Source organism: Centropristis striata, chromosome 10, assembly GCF_030273125.1.
Source record: "Centropristis striata isolate RG_2023a ecotype Rhode Island chromosome 10, C.striata_1.0, whole genome shotgun sequence".
In the NCBI taxonomy this organism is placed as follows: Eukaryota; Metazoa; Chordata; class Actinopteri; order Perciformes; family Serranidae; genus Centropristis; species Centropristis striata.
The window spans coordinates 33,416,431-33,435,806 of record NC_081526.1 but is presented as its reverse complement, the minus strand read 5'-3'; the positions used below and the strand labels follow the sequence as shown (position 1 = coordinate 33,435,806).

General features: G+C 37.3%; 1 protein-coding gene across 1 annotated transcript in view; it reads left to right on the top strand.

Moving 5' to 3' along the window:
* The window catches only part of LOC131979329 (nck-associated protein 5-like), a 112,973-nt gene that overhangs the window by 73,870 nt on the left and 19,727 nt on the right, over positions 1-19,376 (top strand). The window contains exons 8-11 of the mRNA XM_059343275.1: positions 10,821-11,000; positions 11,968-14,870; positions 15,361-15,475; positions 17,319-17,394. Coding sequence (XP_059199258.1) covers positions 10,821-11,000; positions 11,968-14,870; positions 15,361-15,475; positions 17,319-17,394 — 3,274 coding nt within the window. The remainder of the gene's footprint in view (positions 1-10,820; positions 11,001-11,967; positions 14,871-15,360; positions 15,476-17,318; positions 17,395-19,376) is intronic.

Genomic DNA, 19,376 nt, shown 5'->3' with positions numbered 1-19,376 from the left:
ATAATGTGCACAGTGGGGAAATACAATAGGGTACATTAAAAAGTTCCCTGTTCAGATAATCCACGTGTATGTCTCCACTGAGTTACTCACTATAATGTTATGTTTGCTAAATACGTTGACTCGTCCTTTTCCTAAAAGCCTTTGGGCAGTTTGCTAATGAGTCACACAAGGTCATGTTAGAAATAATATATAATAACAATAACAGTCTGACCTTAAAAAATGCCCATGTCATACTCATACTAGATTATAAAGGTGGGTCCAGACATAAAAGCAAAACTATTATTAGTAGAGCGGTAGGCAGATTATTATTATTATTATTATTATTATTATTATTATTATATTAATATTGATTATTTATTTTATTTTTTATTTTTTATTATTATTATTATTATTATTATTATTATTATTATTATTATTATTATTATTATTATAAGATAAGATAAGATATGACTTTTATTGACTTATGACATTTATCCCGCAGTGGGGAAATTTAGTTCAAGCAGCTCAAGATGCAGACACATAGATATGGAAAACAGAATAAAGAATATAAAATAACAAGACATATACATACATTCTATACACATTATATACATACATCTGCTATTTGGCATTTATTATTAATTTATATTTTTTGTGTTTGTTTGTTTTCCTGAAAGTACTTTGCATTTTACAGATATTGCACGTCGGAGAAAATATATTTTAGAATGTTAAATAGTTTAAATAGGTTGTTGCATGTAGTGGTATGAACATCAATGTTTAAATATATTTAAATAAGTCGTATTTGACAAATATAATATAGAAAAATACAGAGGGCCTAATATAGGCCTAATGTGGTTGGATGTAAACAATTATAATTATTATAATAATAATAATAATAATAATAATAATAATAATAATTATTATTATTATTATTATTATTATTATTAATAATAATAATAATAATAATAATAATAATAATAATAATAATTGCTCTATACTGAAGGACCAGTATTTGTATTACATGGATTTCTTCTCTGTCGCTTTAAGAGACGTCAACATTTCCAACTCGACAACTTAGGAGACAAAAATGACCATTTAATTTCATCGGAGCAGCTTGTGATGTGTCATCTCTTCTAATGGAGTATTTTTTGACTCATCAAGCTAACATTAATATTTGCGAGATAAGCTTAAGGTATGATGAACATTTTCTAGTCACAGTTTTGATTTCAACCAACAAAATCATCAATTGCCGGCTAGAAATGAGAAGCCAGCTTTTGTCTTCCTCTGTGTGAAATCAAGGCTCCATTGTACGGACGAGCTCTGACAACGTGTTCCTTTGCTTCTATGATTAGACTCCGACTCTGGATGTTTCAATAAACAGTTGAATTATTTACTACAGCAACATCATCTCCCTGTGTCTCTGTTTCAAAGAGCCCGAGCAGTTTGTTGTGTGGTGGCTCTGTGACAGGGTCGTCTATCACAGTGTTATTGGAGTTCAGCGGCAGAGTGACACTCAGGAGACTCAGGACTGGGAGGTTTTCAAACAGCGACAGGTGCCTCTTTCCTCAGATATACTTCCTGGGAGGGCTGCAGCCAAAGATAAAGTCTCGTATATAATAAAGTCAAATTTATTTGGCCCTTTGAAGTGCTGTAAACGGCATTTGATTTTGTTGCTGTGTGAACTTATTTAACAGAGGCACATTTATTTACCCTTTTTGAAGTGTCTTAAAATGCATTTGCTTTTGCCTGGCAGGGAGATTTACAACACAGGCACAATGTAACACAAGCTGCTGCTCTCCTCAGTGTCCCTCTTTATATAAGGCTCACATGTGCACATTCTCTGCTTGCAGCTCTGATTTGAAACAAAAAGTTTAAAGTGCAAACAGAAAACTTTTCAACTTTCACATGGTAGGGTGGTCTCATGGTCCCAGAAGATTGGAGAACTCCACTTTATTTATTTATAAATCTTGATCTCTGGTGAGCTTTTATTTTGAATGTGAGAATAAGTAACTTTTGCAGTGGTTTACAAGGCTCACATTTACATTCATTATTTGCAAAATGAAGTTTTCAGTTCATCGTTAACCAAAAATGTTTAGCACGTTCATGCACACTTAGCAGGGATATCCATCTTCACAACTTCCATACAAAAAAAAACGTCCTTACGAAATAAAAGCTTACCAGAGAGTATTTTTGCAGTGATTGAAGATGGCCTGCTAGTGTTATGTAGAATTTTGTTTTCCCTGTTAAATATTCCTGTTTTTCCTGTTAAAATGATGACCATGTTAACTGGTGTTTTAGCTGAATGCACAGTGGCTGCTCAGAGTGAAAGCACAAACAAAACATGCAAGTGTATTGTAAAAGCCTTCAATTTTAATCCACTGAATTTTAATTCATACTAATTGCTGTTTATGATCAATGCAAACAATGTAAGTTATTATGGGGCACCCCAAACCTTTTAGGCTGAAAGTCGCCAGTTAACAGGGTCACTCAAACTTACATTTTTATGCAAATTGTGATAAAATAACAAGTTTAACATCAGGCAAATCTGCAAAAGATTTAAATGGTGCATCGAGCTGAAGCAACAAAAAACAAATAAAAGAAATAAAGGTAAACTAGTTCAAATTTTGTGACTGTGAACTTAAATAATGAATAGTAAAAGTACATTTCCATAGCTCATTTTAATCAGATTTTTGAGCTTGTGCGCTGCTGACCATGTGCCAGCTTGGTTCAGACTACGGAGCCTCCTTGTTATTACTTTACTACATTCAAACAGAAAGTACAGGTGCAAGTCATCTGCACTTATGTTGGGCAGTAAATTGAGCCTTCAGCTCCCCGACCTGCTGGCAGACAGAATTACTGAGTGAAAGTGAGGCTTTATAGGGAACCAATTTAAATGCTGATGGGGTCATTATTCTATAGCCATTACAATCTACAATCTACATTTACTTCAGAGTACTGAGTTAAAGCAGCAAACCTGTCTGCTTCCACAATCATTCTTAAGTTCCACTACAAACGCAGTCCTTTAGCACAGCCATTCTCAACCCTGGGGTCGGGACCCCAATTGGGGTCGCAAGATGATTTCTGGGGATCGCCAAATCATTTTGGAAAAAATATAAATGCACAAAATTTGTATTAAATTACATAATTTCAGACAGGGAGATGTTTTAGTTGTTGTCTGCTTCATTATTTGTCCAAAATTCGTCGTATCAACTGAGTTTGTGTGATCTGAACTGTGCGTGTAAGATTCTGTTTAGTGAAAAAAAACACCTTTGAAAAGAGAGAAAAATATATATATATTAATTGGCAGAATATTGCATTTTCCTATTCAAATCTTCTAAAAACACACTGCAAAAAGATGTGTCTAAAAACAAGATAAAAACACTAAATCTGAGGGAAATGATCTTGCTGCATGGACAGATAATTTACTTGACAAGATTTCTTAAATTAAGATGATTAAATCTAGAAATTAGCATGTTGTACACTTAAAATAAGAAATTAACTCTCAAAACAAGATGGGGCTGACAACATGCATGTTAAATTGGGGGTCGCGGCTCAAAAAGGTTGAGAACCACTGCTTTAGCACACCTCAACATGCAAAGATACTAACAAGTGTGCTTGTTTTTACCATTTCACTCCCTCCTTTCTCTGTATTCGGACACCAGAGTGAGCAGCAGTGTTTTCTAGTTAGAGCCCAGCCCAGCAGGCAAAACACTGAGCAGCAGCGCTGAAAGAGGGCAGAGAGGGTGAAGGTGACATGAGAAAGAAAGGTGTAGATGAGCAAGAAGTATTAACGAACAAGGAGCCTGAAGACAAGGAGGTGGATGAGGTGGCGAGGCTGCTCGGTGAGAGCAGTGAAGAAGGTAACTGTTTCAGAGACGAGAGTGGAGAAGACTGTGGTCTGAAGAGCGGCTGAGTGAGTGTAACCTTGCTTTGGGCTGCTCAGGGCGACGCATGGACGAATTTTGATGAGACTGTGAAATTTAAAGTGAACTCAAAAGTCCATGGAAGCTAAAGTGTATTGTCCTTGTGTCTGAATGGTCTGTTGATCAGCAGCCAGGTTTAGTGGCAGTGAGTCTGAAAATGGCTTAATAGCAAATTACCACTTTAATATTGAAGAGAAGCCATGATTTCACACTTTTGTCTCAAGTTTTAAGTGAATACCAGAAAGTTCTATCGATCGATATGAATGTAAAAGCATGTCCCTATTTATGCTTCTGTGAGTAATGCAGGTTAAACAATAAGGATGTCTCATTAATAGCCCGAAACCAACAAAGAATCACTGAATGTATGTAGCATTCAATCACTCAAACCCGATTGGTGTAGCACATTTTACCTTGCAGTTTAGTGCAGTTTAAAGTGCTTCACAGATGACTGACAAGCCAAAAATACAACAGAACAAGAAAAAATCATAAAAAGGCAAAAAACAACAGACTTTTTTTCAAATTTGGGATATTTCAAAAGGTGTTTTTTGTTGTTTCTGGAAAATATATATACTCCTAAATGTATCAACAGACTATAATAAACCCATGTTGAGAGTTTCAGGGCTTTTTAAAAAAAATACTTTTTCATCAAAAATAGTAAGACTTTTTTATTTTTAATTATAAACATCTCAATTATGGTGTTTTTCTGTTATTTCTGGAAAAAATATATATACTACTATATGTATCAACAGACTATAATAAGACCATTTTGAAAGTAATTTTAAAAAATTTATGATATTTTCCTTAAAATTTTTGACATGCTATAGTATGACTTTTTTTCAAAAATGTATTTTATTATATATAAATAGTTTTTATGATATTTATTTATTTATTTATTTAATATACTATTACTAGGATCAACAAGCTATTTTTGTTTAATTGTTTTTAATAATTTTTGGACAAACAACAGAATGACCATATTTTGCCATGTTTCGACATACAACCATTTTGAGAGTATCAGTGTTACTTTTTCACAAAAAATGTTGACATCTCCTAAGACATAAAAAAAGACATTAAAACTCACAAAACTCTTAACTGTTAAACTAGGCAGCGCTGAACAAATATGATACAAGATTCTGTGACTGGGTTGCCTATTTCCCACCTCAAATGTTTTCAGAGACGCTTTTTTGTGACTGTTAACCTGCCATTTGAGAAAGATTATGTCCCAGCCACCATGTTTTTCCTGTTTCCTGCTTCACACTCAGTACTATCCCACATGGTTCGTTGCTCTGGTTGGTCGGGTTCATGTTTTAAAGGGATTTTAGCCTGCGTTTGTTGATATCGTCCCTAATACGCATTTGTGAATTAATCTGGTGGTTCCAGGTTAGTAAACATCATAAATTCAATAAAATGCCTGGCTGAATAAGAAAGTTATTTCATTTTACATTTCAAAAACAGTCCAAAGATTACTGATCCTTCTAGCAAACAGGGTTAGATGTTTCTTTGCTACAGGGAAGTTTATTATGTGGCTGTAATCTTCAGAACCGCCAGGATTAGCAGTTAGATTTCCATTTATGGAATAACACATAAAAATGTATGAAGTGATGTTGCTGTGAGGTGCCTGGGTTAAAAGCATAAGCAGAATAACACATGCTCTGTGTAGAAGCCTTCATAAGCTGCAGAGCCACCAGCTGACATGGTACTCTGTTATTCTGACTGAGTGGGTTGGATGATCCAAGGATGGTATGATTTATTTACACCAGTCTGTGGGCCTGTCTTTATGCCAGTGTGTGTCTAAGTCCTTGGAGTGTACACGGTGATGATTAGTGGAAACAAGCCCTCCCATTAAGCTGTTTTATAATACTTAAAGGAGCTGCTAACTTTCGGTCCCTGGCTCCAAATACCTGTCCCATCATGCAACTTGATTGAATTTTTTGTCAGTACCTCCAGCCTGGTTTGTTTTTGTTAAAAATGCATAATTCCCAATGCGGTGCAAGTTCACTCTTTAAAAGAGCACGCTCACATTTTACTCCTCAAGATTTGTTAAGACATGTTAATGTTCACTTCTTCTGTTTTTATAAACAAGCTGCTACAAGACATTTCAACTGTGTCTTTTCTAACATGGTCTCACAGGAATCCGTGAAATAGCCACGGATTTGCTTAACTCAAAATCCGTGGAATAGCCACGGAATCACTCAGATTTCCGTGAAACTGACACGGATTTCGCTACAATGCAAGTTAATGACATAGTCATATCCCGTGGCTATTCCAACATACGAAGTGATTATGTACATTCACTGAGTGAATATTTAGAAAATAAAACATATATTTCTCGCTAGAAATGTGATCAAAATCCATTTTTATGCAGAAACTAAGTCAAAATATTGATTTTTTTTCACTAAAAATGAGAGAACTGTCCGCCATGTTTTTTGTTCTGACCACCGGGACCTTGAAAGTCACGTGACTTGGAACAAACCAATAGGAAAAAATATCCATGGAATAGCCACGGGATATGACTGTCATTAACTTGCATTGTAGCAAAATCCGTGTCAGTTTCAGAGAAATTTTAGTGATTCCGTGGCTATTCCACGGATTTTGAGTTAAACGAATCCGTGGTTATTTCACGGATTCCTGTGAGACCAGGTTCGTCTTTTCATATTCGTTGCAGATGTGGCTGACGTTTGGACTTGTTTTTTCAGAATTTGCATGAAAATGTGAGATTTGTGTGTTTGAATCTGCACAGATTTGTTCAGAAAACTCCTTCAAATACTCATATGACCTGGTGTCAGCAAGTGTTTCATTTTAAAGGCTGACTGTGTTAATTGGTGACTCAGCCAAATGCGCTATAGTAGTGACGGTAGCTGTTTTAAACACAAACAGAGCATGATGATGTCCTCCTTTTTACTTCAATCAAGTTTAAATACTATATTTTCTCTGGCAAAAATTTACTTCAGTTACTACGAGCAACAACATAAGTCGGCAGTTAACACAATCACTCATTTAACCACTCATTATTCTCATAAATGGGTTTGTATTATTTCTAAGCAGCACAGTTCATATGATATCCAATTAAATATGACACATATAAGGTATATAACCACATTCTTAACTTGTGATAAAAGCTTTTTTCACAATGACAGGTGATGAGCATTGTTTTTAACATATGACAGTCGCACTTTTACACATCATAATAATCATCACAATCTTTTTTTGTTGGGGGTTTTTTCAACTTGTTCATGTTGTAAAATATGACTGACAATTGCCTGTCTGACCGAAAACATGGCAGCAAATTACAAACAGGCATTATTTGAGTAATAAAAGTGGTCTATAAATCCCCTATAAAAGTGTGATTATAATAAAAAGAAAGCCATAGTAATAATTGTATAAAGAGGGAAAAAGGATTACTCACATAGTGCAACATACAAATGCATGCAGTATCAAGCCCTCCACTCTCCCACAGCCAGCCAGAAATCCGTAAAAGCAAGTCATTTTAGCACTTTCATCTATTCATACATTTATTTATTCACTTACTTTTCCTTTCCTGGCACTTTTAGTCACGACATAGATGTATGTTTGAGTAGAAAAAGCCTGGCACTAAGCTTTTAAGTCTTTTGTCATTGTTGGTCCTGTGATCTCTCTATTTAGAGAAGCTGAATGACTAAATGGTAACAGCAGACCAACTGCAAAGACATTTCAGTTTATATTGTCTTTGAAAATATATCACTACTGCGTGTTTGATTTGATGCTAGATACAATCAGTGTGACTCAGTATGACTTTTTTTCAAATTTTAAATTTTGGACATTTTGGAAATATGGTGGGTTTTTTTTGTTATTTCTGGATAAAATATACTTCTACATGTATCAACAGACTATCATAAGCCCATTTTCCGAGTATTGGAGCATTTAAAATGTTTATGATTTTTTCACAAAAATTTCGACATGCTATAGTATGACCTTTTTTTCCCAAAAAAAATGTACAACATATTCTAAAATTGTTGTTTTTATAATATTTTTGGATGTATTGTACTATTACTATGACCAACAAGCTATTTTGACATTTTTCCATATACTACAGTATGACTTTTTGGTTTTTTTGGACATACAAAAATATAGTTTATATATTTTTTGGATGTTTTACACTATTACTATGACCAACAAAATATTGAAGTGTCACCTCAGACAGCTCACTGTGATAGTAGACTGACTAGAAGACAGAAGGTTGTTTGTTCAAACCTCATGCTGGAAAGTGTCTTTTTAAAGTCTTACACCACAATGAAAAAGTCAAATAAGACCATGTGTCAGTGGAGATAGCTCAGAGAGACAGAAGTCTGACCAGAAGACAGAAGGTTGTAGGTTCGATCTTTATGAGCTGCAGTGAGTTTTGAGGCTGAACATCCACAGTAAGAAGTCAAACACCCCCACCGGTTGGTTCTGACAGATAAATGCAGGAGGTTATAGATCTGAATTTTTCCATGCGGATGAATGGAATATCTATCTCTAGGTGCATGAAATGACATTTTAATGAGACAGAATACAATACATTTTTTAAGAATCAAATTTCATAAGTTTTGACCTAACAATCCTCAGTCTTCACGTCATTCATCTATATGCCTGAGCTATCTCCTCTGACACACAGCTAATGTTTTTGCTTCATTGTGATGTTAGACTTTAAAAAATGTCTTTCCGTCACAAGGTCCTATAGTTTTGAATGCTGGGTCTTGTTGGTTTTCTGAGAATCTACTGCACCTACTGGTACCTGGTTTGCCATGTAGCAATAAAAAATATACTAAAAACCTGGATTAATCTGGTTAGTCACATTGGACTGCTATTATTTTGAACACTACTGTATGTCTGAATATTATGGAGCAGAAATGAAATAATAAGAAATGTTGTCTCAAGAAGTGGAGAACCATTGGAATATATGACAGGGAAAAACATCTCCACAGCCCTCCAAGTTGCCCTTGACTTTAAGCACAGAGCCACTCTGATTGAGGGTTTTGTTAAACTGGATCACTCAAATCTCAGATAGCCCTCGACATGCTGACTGTAATTAGTTCCAAGATTAATCCGCACAAGCATGGTCAAATGTGGCCTCCTCCCACAGTGCTCATGAAATAAAGGCAAGCACGGATAATCAAATAATAGGTGAATATCAATGAATAGACCAAATCACTTCAGTCCCCTGCTCCCTCATGCAATTTCTTCCTTTCACATTAATTATTGCTAACAGATGACACTAATGACTTTGAGCATAAAGCTGGCCATGGCAGCCTTACAAACGATCAATGCAGTTTTAAATGGGGTCACAACACTTTTGACACCTTTGCATCTCTCTGATTAGAAACAGCACCAATGTAAACAGCATCTGCAGCAGGGCAGTTAATAGTGCCAGCAGTTCTTTGTAACGTACTGGGCTTCTACACAGAACCTAAATCCTTCACAGATTAATGGAGCTTGCATGAAGCAAAGACACCACACACACGGGTAATTTCCAACTGAGTAGCTTCTTCCTTTTCAGTGCATTTTGATGCTAAGCAACTTATCAAAATCTACCTACAAATGGTAATCAAATACAAACCAGTTGTCTGAGTCCATCCTTTATCCTAAAAAAATGAAAATTACCTTCATTTTTTGACTTAGAGGTTTTTTAGGAGTTTCCTAAAAGAGCAAAAAAATATACGAGTCCTCACTTGTAATCCACTAGAAGTGTGTGGTGGTGGTCTTTAGTATATAGATTCTCAGTTGGATTGGTAGTACTAATGACTTCTCAACAGTCATCAGAGTAATGTGGTTCGTTACTCAGTCAGACCATTTTTATTTTATTTACAGTGGATACACTTAAAACACTTCAATCAAGTAATCAATCAATTAATCAACCCTAGATAGACTTATGGCAGCTTGATTATTACAGCAACTGCTGCTTCAGATTTAGAACAAGGGAGGCTTCTCCAAAATAAGAGATATGTGATAAAATATGCAGTGAACGTCCTTTTGAGGCTTTCAACTTTTCTTTCAAAGCTACCTCTGTCATCACGTCTCTTTATACAAGTATTTTGCATCTGCCGAGGACATTTTTGGAAACATCTCCAAGGTTCTACGTTTGCCTGCCATTACACTAAACTATTCAATCAAGAGGCTTACAATGCTGTTTCACTTATGATGAACATGGGAAAATGGTTTCTTTTGTGTTGGCAGAAAACTATGCTTTTAAACATGCTTTGGAAGCTACACCCAAAGGTGTTATTAACAAACGGAAAACGTTATGGGAATGTTGATTTTGGATCATTTCTTAGACTCTGACCAACACAAAAGCAACAGTTAGTCAATGTGCAGTTATGTTTGAAATATGAATGAATCTGACACACACAAGCTCCATACTGTCAGAGGCAGAAGCATCACTTTACAATGTCTCATCGACAAGCTCCCAAAAAGTTATCGTGGTACAGATTAGACCAGAGAAACATAAAAACACAATGCATTTTTCAACAGAGGTCGACTAACGAGTGAACTGGAAAGTGTCATTCCATTCCTCAATTAGCCTTTGGTTGGAAAGAGACAGCTATGTATGCAACATATTGATTCTTAGAGATCTATGACAGAGACAAATGGAGAGCCATGGGGCATTAACACGCTGTATATCTTTCAGACTGCAAAGCAAATCAATTGAATATAATGTCAGGGATTAGGGGGATGAACAAACGTTAAGTTCAACGGTGCAGATTTGAGCCATAATTGCAACACTTGTCAGGATTGATAAATTGTATATCCTATAAGTATGTCACTTATTGCCAAAGTTGGGTCAATGTGAGCCTGCAACAATGACATTTATTGCACTATTTTCATAACCGTTTTCTTTTTACCACTGCATCATTTCTTTATAATATTTATTTTCACTACATATATATTTTTGATTTTTTGCAGGAGGTCCAAAGGAATGGAAAAGCAGGTATTCCTGCAGGAAGGTGGCCCAGCCTACTGAGTCTAACATGCCCACGCAGCAGTGGTAGTGGCAGTAGCAGTGAACTGTCATTATCTAGTGCTTGTAGTGAGTATTCGAGTGGCTCCCACACTTGGGCAGAGGGACGTGGATTCTCTAAACAGGTGAGTTTCATTCATTTTCCATTCATTTTCCTTCAAGTAAAATGCCTGGGCCACACAGCCTGTGTGAGCAGCACGTAATGGCTACCTCACTGAACTTTCTGGCACCGGAGTCGCATCCACACTGACAGCATTGCTGCTGCTGTGCTGCTGCCCAGCATCTTAATTCAGTTTGCCTTAGATAACAGCCAAAAATATTGTAGAATAGATCACTTTATTTCTACTGTTGTATTTCCACAATTAAAGGACAGTACTCATCAAATTCATGAAGCCATTCAATTCACCGCATTTTCCCCCCAAATATTTCAGAATAAACAACTTGTATAAAGTTTAAATGGCTTTTATTTTGAAACATTGACCTACTTGTCAGACATAACAATAAAACTATAGTGAAAGGTGTAATGTTGCTGGCTAATATTAGCTAAGGCACTTGCAAAAATACAAATAGCATAAAGCTTTCTGATTTATCCACAATCCATTACAGCACAACTTGCGTATTGTCAAAATGCTTAATAAGTTATATAGTTAGCCTAAAACTGACATTATGTTGACTTATTGAAAAAAATGCTTTCTCCACACATAACGTCACTGCTGATGATTCACATCTGTATACGTCTTAATCCACTTTGATCTTCTTAAAACCTCACTTTTTCAGTCCGGTAGTTAATAAAAAATGTTCTGGATATGTTACCCTATTGGTAGTGCATCCCACCACACAGAAGTTTTCAGGCATTTTTCTGGTATTAGATGGAATAGACAAGGAGGTACTTTCACGCATAACAAAAGACAATGGAAAGCAATTCATTGTTTTCCCCTCCTGTGTGGACAGGGCTTCATACTGCTCATACAGGTTGTGTGGCCCAGCGTAAGAAAGTTGTTGAAGTGAAATACATGTTATTATCTATCTTAAACTAGTGATTCATCTGCTAATGCCATTTTGATAATTGTTAATATGTCTTGTAATGTACAGTGTGCTGCAAGCCGGGACAAAAGGATGAGTACGGGTTCGGTATCCAGCAATCACTCTGCACCCATGGATCAGACTGAACTGGGATGGAAGGAAGGCCACATTCTGAAAGGCCTGAAGCGTCTCCAAATGTGCAACTCTAAGGAGGCATCGTCACATGCATCTGTGCCACATTGCAAAGATTGTATGACCTCCAATGAGGGCATATACTCGTTTGGTTTCAAGTGTGGCCAACAAGGTAGTACAGCAAAGCAAGTAGCCCCAACAAGTAAACCATTCAAGGCCGGAGCAGGAACGGCTGCTCTAGACTCTGATGATGCAGATGACGATTCAGCTAAATTACAAAGTACAGAATCCAATGACCAATCAACAAAAGAGCTTGATGGCTTAGAGAAACTGGATGTAGCAAGAGATGATGACAACAATTTTCAAGAAGACCCTGTTAAACTTGCAGGAAATTCTGACATTTTTCCCTCACCTGTCACAGACAACTTCTTATTTTTTGAGGGCCCCACAGTGAAACCTGGTGTTAGCCCAACAGATAGCCTTACACATCTGGAGGAAAAGAACAACTCACTAGAACAACACAAGCCTTCTGGCGTGAAATTGAGTGATAGAAACAATAACCAGGAAAGGTCTACTGACCGTAAATCAAGACTTGATCAAGTCAAAAGACAACAGGACAGACTTGCAGTGAAGCAAGTCGAAGCAGGAACAAATAATGGGAGCGCTACATTTCAGCATTCTGCAACAAGAGCTCTGAGCTGTGTCAGTGTAGCTAGACAGCGCAGCTCCTCAATGGAGGTTCCTCACTGCAGAGACCAGGCGAGTCAAGCCGGCAGTGAAAGGCAGAACTACACTTACTCAGAATCCCCACAAAGGAAACCCAAACCTCAGCCTTGTGACTCAGCAAGAAAGGCTTTCATTTTGAGGAGCAAGAGTGCAGATGGAGGAAAAGAACAACCTAAGCATACACATTCTCCTCTCCACCAGAAGCTCATTAAGGGTCACAGGTCCAAAGGACAGTCCACCCCTCCTGGGCATAGTGTTCCTAGCAAAAGAACAAATCTCAGTAAGTCAGAATGTTCAAGCAAGGGGTCATTAACTAAAGCTGAGAAAGATGAAGACATTGCTGTATCAACAGGTTCCAAGTCTCTTAAGAGTGTGCGGTCTCCCCTTGCTTCCCCTGTAAAGCAGTCAAAGACTTTTAAGCCAGCAGGGATCAATGATGGCTCAAAGAGCCCAACAAAATCACCTTTGCAAATTCCTAGACTCCAATCAAGCAACGAGTCTATTGAAGAGAGCATCTATGACAACTTACCCTGCTCTCCACGAAAACAAAGACGCCAAGACCAGCACTGTGATGTTTCCCGTTCAGAAGGTCCCAGGTCCCCATCCCCACCACGACCCCCAGGTCGAACTACTTCTCTTGTCCTAAGGCCCAGTTGGGACAGCCTACCCAGAGCATACAAATCTGCAAGTCGAGCTCAAAGCTCTACGACTGGGAAGACAACATCAAGCACCACCAAGCAGCAGTCAAATCTTTTACAACCGCAACAATCCAACACAACCATGGACAATCAACCTACAGGCACACAGATGGGTGCTGATGGTACACCACTGAAAGAAATCCCTTCCAAGCTCTTCCATACCCACTTATCCAAGATGCAACCTGTCCCAGTTCAAGAGTCTTCAGAGTCAGTCCAGCTATCTATGGACAGAGCTACCATCTGCCATGACGAACATAGTGCTCCCTCAATATTTCCAAGTCAGAGCATCTTGCAGAGATCCCAACAGAGCATCAGTGAACCAAAACTTTCAGAAGTCTTGCCTCAAGCATATTCTAATGTTTACTACCATGGGATTGCCAATAATCCCCAGAGTTCCACCTCAAGAGCCATAAAAGTGTCTCTTCCTGTTAATGCTAAATCTCATGAGGCAATCACTGGACAGGAAACAAATACCTTCCTAGTATTCGGAAGACACAACAAAGATGATACTAACTCTACTGCAAAAAATATCCAGACCTTTCAGACTTTCACATGTGATCCCCAGATGATACACGATTGTGGAGCTCATGACAAAGTCCGCAGAAAGATTGAGACCCGCTGTAACTCGCTCGATTCTGAGCCGTCAGTTCAACCTGTTGCATCAGACAGCGGTGTGATGTTGGATTGGGGATTTGATGAAGAAGGTTGGCTGTTTAAACGGTCTGTGTCTGTTTCAACCAGACCTCCCATTAAGCCGGTAATGGGTATGAATGGTGCTAAGGCTCGTAGCCAGAGCTTTGGTGCACGTTACATGGACAGGCCAAGTTTCAACAGATCTGGAAAGGTCCGTACGCAGATCAAAACACACTCAGGGAGCTCCTTGAACTCTCTTAGTGATGTCCTTCCAGGAAGTATGAGTTGCTCAAGTAGCTACCATTGTCCAATGAATCGATCCCTTTTGAACAACTTCTTAATTGAAGAGGGCCTGGCAGTTCCTTCACATTTGGGGTCCTCCAGTGAAAGACTTCAGAGTCTCAAACTCCAACGAGAGCAGGCTAGGCGCCTTCAGATTGAGCAACAGTTTTCCAGCGCCTTTGGCGAGCCAGTGTCTGAAGAACCAGAGAGACAAAGTACTATAACCACAATCGAAGAGAAAGTGATGCTCGGCATAGAGGAGAACTTGCACAAGTCTCAGGAACAGGAGAGAACCAGTGAAGTGAAGCAAAAGTCCAGCTCAACTTTGGCAAATTGGTTTGGTTTTCGTAAGAGTAAGTTGCCTGCGCCAAGCAGCAAGAAGACGGATGCACCAAAAGTAAAAGAGGAAAAGAGGGAGCAAAAGATTACATCACTTCTGGGAGGAAAGCAGACGAAATCTGACAAAAAGAGAGACCGGAGAAAAAGTGATGGAAAGGACTGGTAAGAAATGTATTAAACCACTAATCAATGCCATTTTTGACTGAGGCTCATTTAACAGTCCAGTATGTGATCCTGGAGGAAGATGGTTATTTGCTTAGTCTCATTCTTAAATTGTAAAATACTGATGCTTTTTTAATGTCGCTATTTGACAACCTGGAAATGAGACTCAACAATCAAGTATATTTCTCCAGGGACATACAGCTCCTTTAACCTGATTTTTCATGTCAACTTCAAACCTTCAGTGCTTTTTCCAGCTGATATTGTTCTAGTTTACTGCCAATTAAGTAATTTATTACCTCAGATGACTTTCATCAAGTGGTTTTAGACACATCTGTCAGTCTCCTTAGCCCAGAGACCAGTTGAGACACATTTAATACAGAGCTTTCAAGAGATATGGGGTAATTTATCAGCTGAATCACCCTAGGCATGTTGAGTCAATATCACAGGATCTCAGTATGTAGTGATCCGTTGACAAACTGTTTTCTTTCAGCTCTGTGGGGAGAAGAGAGTCTCATGATGCAGTGCGGGCATGCATCTCAATGCCCTGCCCAGGAATGTCCCTGAATGAGATACAAGGACATACTGACATCATCGGGGACCCAAAGGTAAATTAAATCATTACCTTAATATAACAAGGGGCAGTTATTTTATTAGTATGAGGGCCAGTTTTAGTTCTAATCACAAAAGTGTCTTAATACATGTATACAGATGTGCACACCAAGCCTGTTTTGATGTGAAGTTACCAGAAAGACACATGAAAAGAAATACATTTTAAATAAAATAAACAAAGTGGATTAAATGAAAACAGACATGACTGTCTTAACAAGTGCAACGTACTTCAGGCTGATTCGACCAACTGTCCCTCAAATCCTCTTACACACAGTTTCATCATATCGGCCTTTATTACCAAACCTTATTTTAAGACCTTTAAATTTATCAGTGTGTCCATAATTTTACCATGGGAGCCCATTTATTCATCCAAAGAATGTATCAATAATTCAGCAAAGGAGCACATCAAGTTTTAAAGACTATAAAGCAGACACACTATGTGGTAGTTGAACATTTTAGATTATTTTTCGAAACCTGTGAAACTGTGAACATAAACATAGATGGAGGGACGCTTGTAGAAGACATGACATTCCTGGTCCTACATCCCGAACTCTAAAAAACGTTGAAACTCCCTTTCTACAACCATTTACATATACAGAGATAAACCTGAATATTATTTACATGGCAACAGATTACAGTATGTACAAAGCCAGACCTGGAAGCAAACTGAAGCTCATGGGAGCTTTATTTTGGGAGAAAAACTGGAGACTGTCAATGTGAACAGTCCCAAGAAAGCACAGGCTGATTTGGCAAAGAAACACAGATTTTAACTTTGCCTGGAAGTTGTCTTCTAACAAAGATTGGCCCCCTATAGAATACAGTCACTAACAAAAGTATTCAACTCCAGGAGCTTTTTTTGTCTACATTTTTCTCAACAAATTCAAAATGTTTTTTAAAAGGAAACAGGGCAAGATGGCGAGAACTTTGAGGAAGCTTCAGCTTACTATTACAATGTTGGTTACAGTATTTTCAGTAAATCTAGGGTAAATCTATTAACATACATTCATTATTCAGGTAAACAGGGCATCTAATCAGAGATGAAAATGTTGAGCATATAGAGCGCCATGTATCAGCTAAGAACAATCACTTCCAGATGGACAACTGGCGGTTGATTTGCATAACAGAGAAATGTAAAATAAGCAAACTTGTTTATTTCTGTTGTCATTTTCAGCCAAAATTGTAACATATAGATATGCAGTTCTATCTCTGTTTACATCCAACCACATTAGGCCTATATTAGGCCTTCTCTATTTTTTCTATATTATATATGTCATATACCACTTATGCATATATTTAAATATATGTATTCATTGATGTCCATACCACTACATGCAACAACCTATTTAACCTATTTAACCTACTGGTATATGCTAAAATATATTTTCTCCAATGCAAATACTTTCAGGAAAACAAAGAAACACAAAAATATATATAAATAGTAAATGCCAAATAGCAGAAATGTATGTATGGAATGTGTATAGAATGTGTGTGTATGTGTTTTTTTTTTATATTCTTATTCTGTTTTCTATATCTATGTGTCTGTATCTTGAGCTGCTGTGACAACAAAATTTCCCCACTGTTGGATAAAAAAAGTCATATCTTATCTTATCTTATCTTAGTTAATAACAGTTGGCCTATATGAGTTTTCTGCCGTAGTCACATTATGACACTGTAACGTTTTGGTGTTCTAAGTCAGCCAGAGCCACACAAGGTTTACTACACTACCATTAACAGTATGATGTGGTGCTATAGATAAAATCAAGAACTAAACAAAGACGCTGTAAATAAGTATGACAGAACATGAAGGTTTCTTCTTTGTCATTCTACAAAAACCCAAAGATGCAGATGATGAACTTGAGAGCCGATGATGAGAATGGATCCACGGTGAAGAGCCCCAACCAGGACGCTGTAATAGGTCAGATTTTTCTGTTCCTCACAGTCACTGCAGTCACTGAACATCTTGGTATCTGCAAAAAAAAAAAAAAAACTTAGCTAATTTAATAGCAATGTTAGCTGTGTCAATTTTACCTGTGCTTACCATTTTACAGTTTGCAGACAGAAGTGAAGACCAAATTTGACAGATATGTGTAAGTCATAAACATGATGAATATGCTATAAGCAGTCAAGCAAACATGCCAAATGCTGATTTTTGTCAGTGTGTGCTTTTTCCTTCATATTTATGTTCATTTTATTTCCTCTACCTGCATTTGTTTGTTGTTCTGGGTGGCAATTTGAATCGGCGCAAATAAGAACCATTTCACCACGGTTGTATTTCACGCTGAGTTTGCCCTTTAAAGGGGATGTTGTTGACTGCTCATCTTCACAGATTCATGCACTTAAAACCTGCATGCACAGGCTCATCCAATCAGGATGAAACTATTCATCCATATGGAGGACCAGGCTCCCTCCTGGCCTGGCTCAAGAGCAAAACTGTTGGTGTGAGGGAAGATTGAGTGGTCGGTGTCAGCACGGCCCTCCTGTAGAGCTGTTAGCATACCATGGTGACACTGAGGGGGGGGGGGGGGGATTATTTTGAAATGTCAGACCTAGTTTCCAAATTATAGATTGGTTAAATTAGTTGGGCTAAAGTGAACAAACAGTGAATGCTATTCCAGAGTTTAGGGAAGAGCATTTTTGAAAAATTAGCTCAAGAAACATTTGTTTTTTAATAAATGGAATAAAATGGGGAGTTTATTTAGTAAGGCAGACTCGAAAAGCAATTTTTTTTGGAGCTGTTTTTCAGTCGCTTAGAAAGTTTGAATAATTTTGTTTTCAGAGACAATTCTCTGTTAATTATGGTTTCATTATCATTGTGATATAATTGGAAGAGATTGATTATTAAAGTTTTGAGAAGATATACACTTTCTCTGTCAAGAATAAATCACATTGTCACAATCATTTCATGGAAAGAGGTAAAAAATATTTTTATTCAAACTTTACGGGCGGCTGTGTAATTCAAAATTACAGCAGGTCTTTGGTGAAAGGCGACATCCTCCCCATGTCATAACTCACCCACGCTGTCTATTAAGTGTATTTGACACACAGAAAATAGTTTGTTTAGCTAATGGAGTCTGGTTATCCTGAGTTTATTTTAGCATTTTACACGCTTAATAGCACATTTCCAGTGCATGGTACGTCATGGCTCTACCCAACTCACTTTCCTTTAGCAAAAGCAGAGTAAAGTACCTGGTAGGGTTTTTTGGTACCGCCTTGGTCGAAGTTCCAAGTGAGCTGAGCAGATACAAGAAGGGGGATTTAAAACACTGTTTAACTCCCCACCCCCAAACACTGACTGATCTGAGAAAACATCACTTTCACAACCCGGACTTCCTGCACAAACCTGGCATTTTTAAAAAGCCAAACTACAGCCGCTGCATCTACACCACACACTATGGCACACAACTGACGAATGGCAGATGTTCCTTTGTTTGGTTGCAGATAAGAAAAATTGGGAACACTTTACAATAACCAACTAAGTCATGTTTATAGATGGTTTATAAACCAATTATTAACCATTTACAAAGTGCTATACATAGTGAATCGTTAAATGTTTTCAACCAATTTTTTAAAGGTATATGAATCATTTAAAAATCATTAACATACTTATAATGAGTGCAACTAAAACTATTAATAAACTCTTAATTATAATGTAACTGTTTGTTAATGGTAAATTAACTATACACTTGCATTAATAAACCATCTATTTGCCATTTTTTAAATGTTTCAGATAGTTGAACATTAATAAAATATCTATTTACCATTCTAAATGGCCTGTATACGGTTTATAAATGGTGATTAAAGATGAATAAACTGAAAAACTAAAAATCTGTTTACCATTTATAAATGATGGTTATTGTAAAGTGTTACCGAAAAATTCAGTGAGTGTTGCATTTAAGA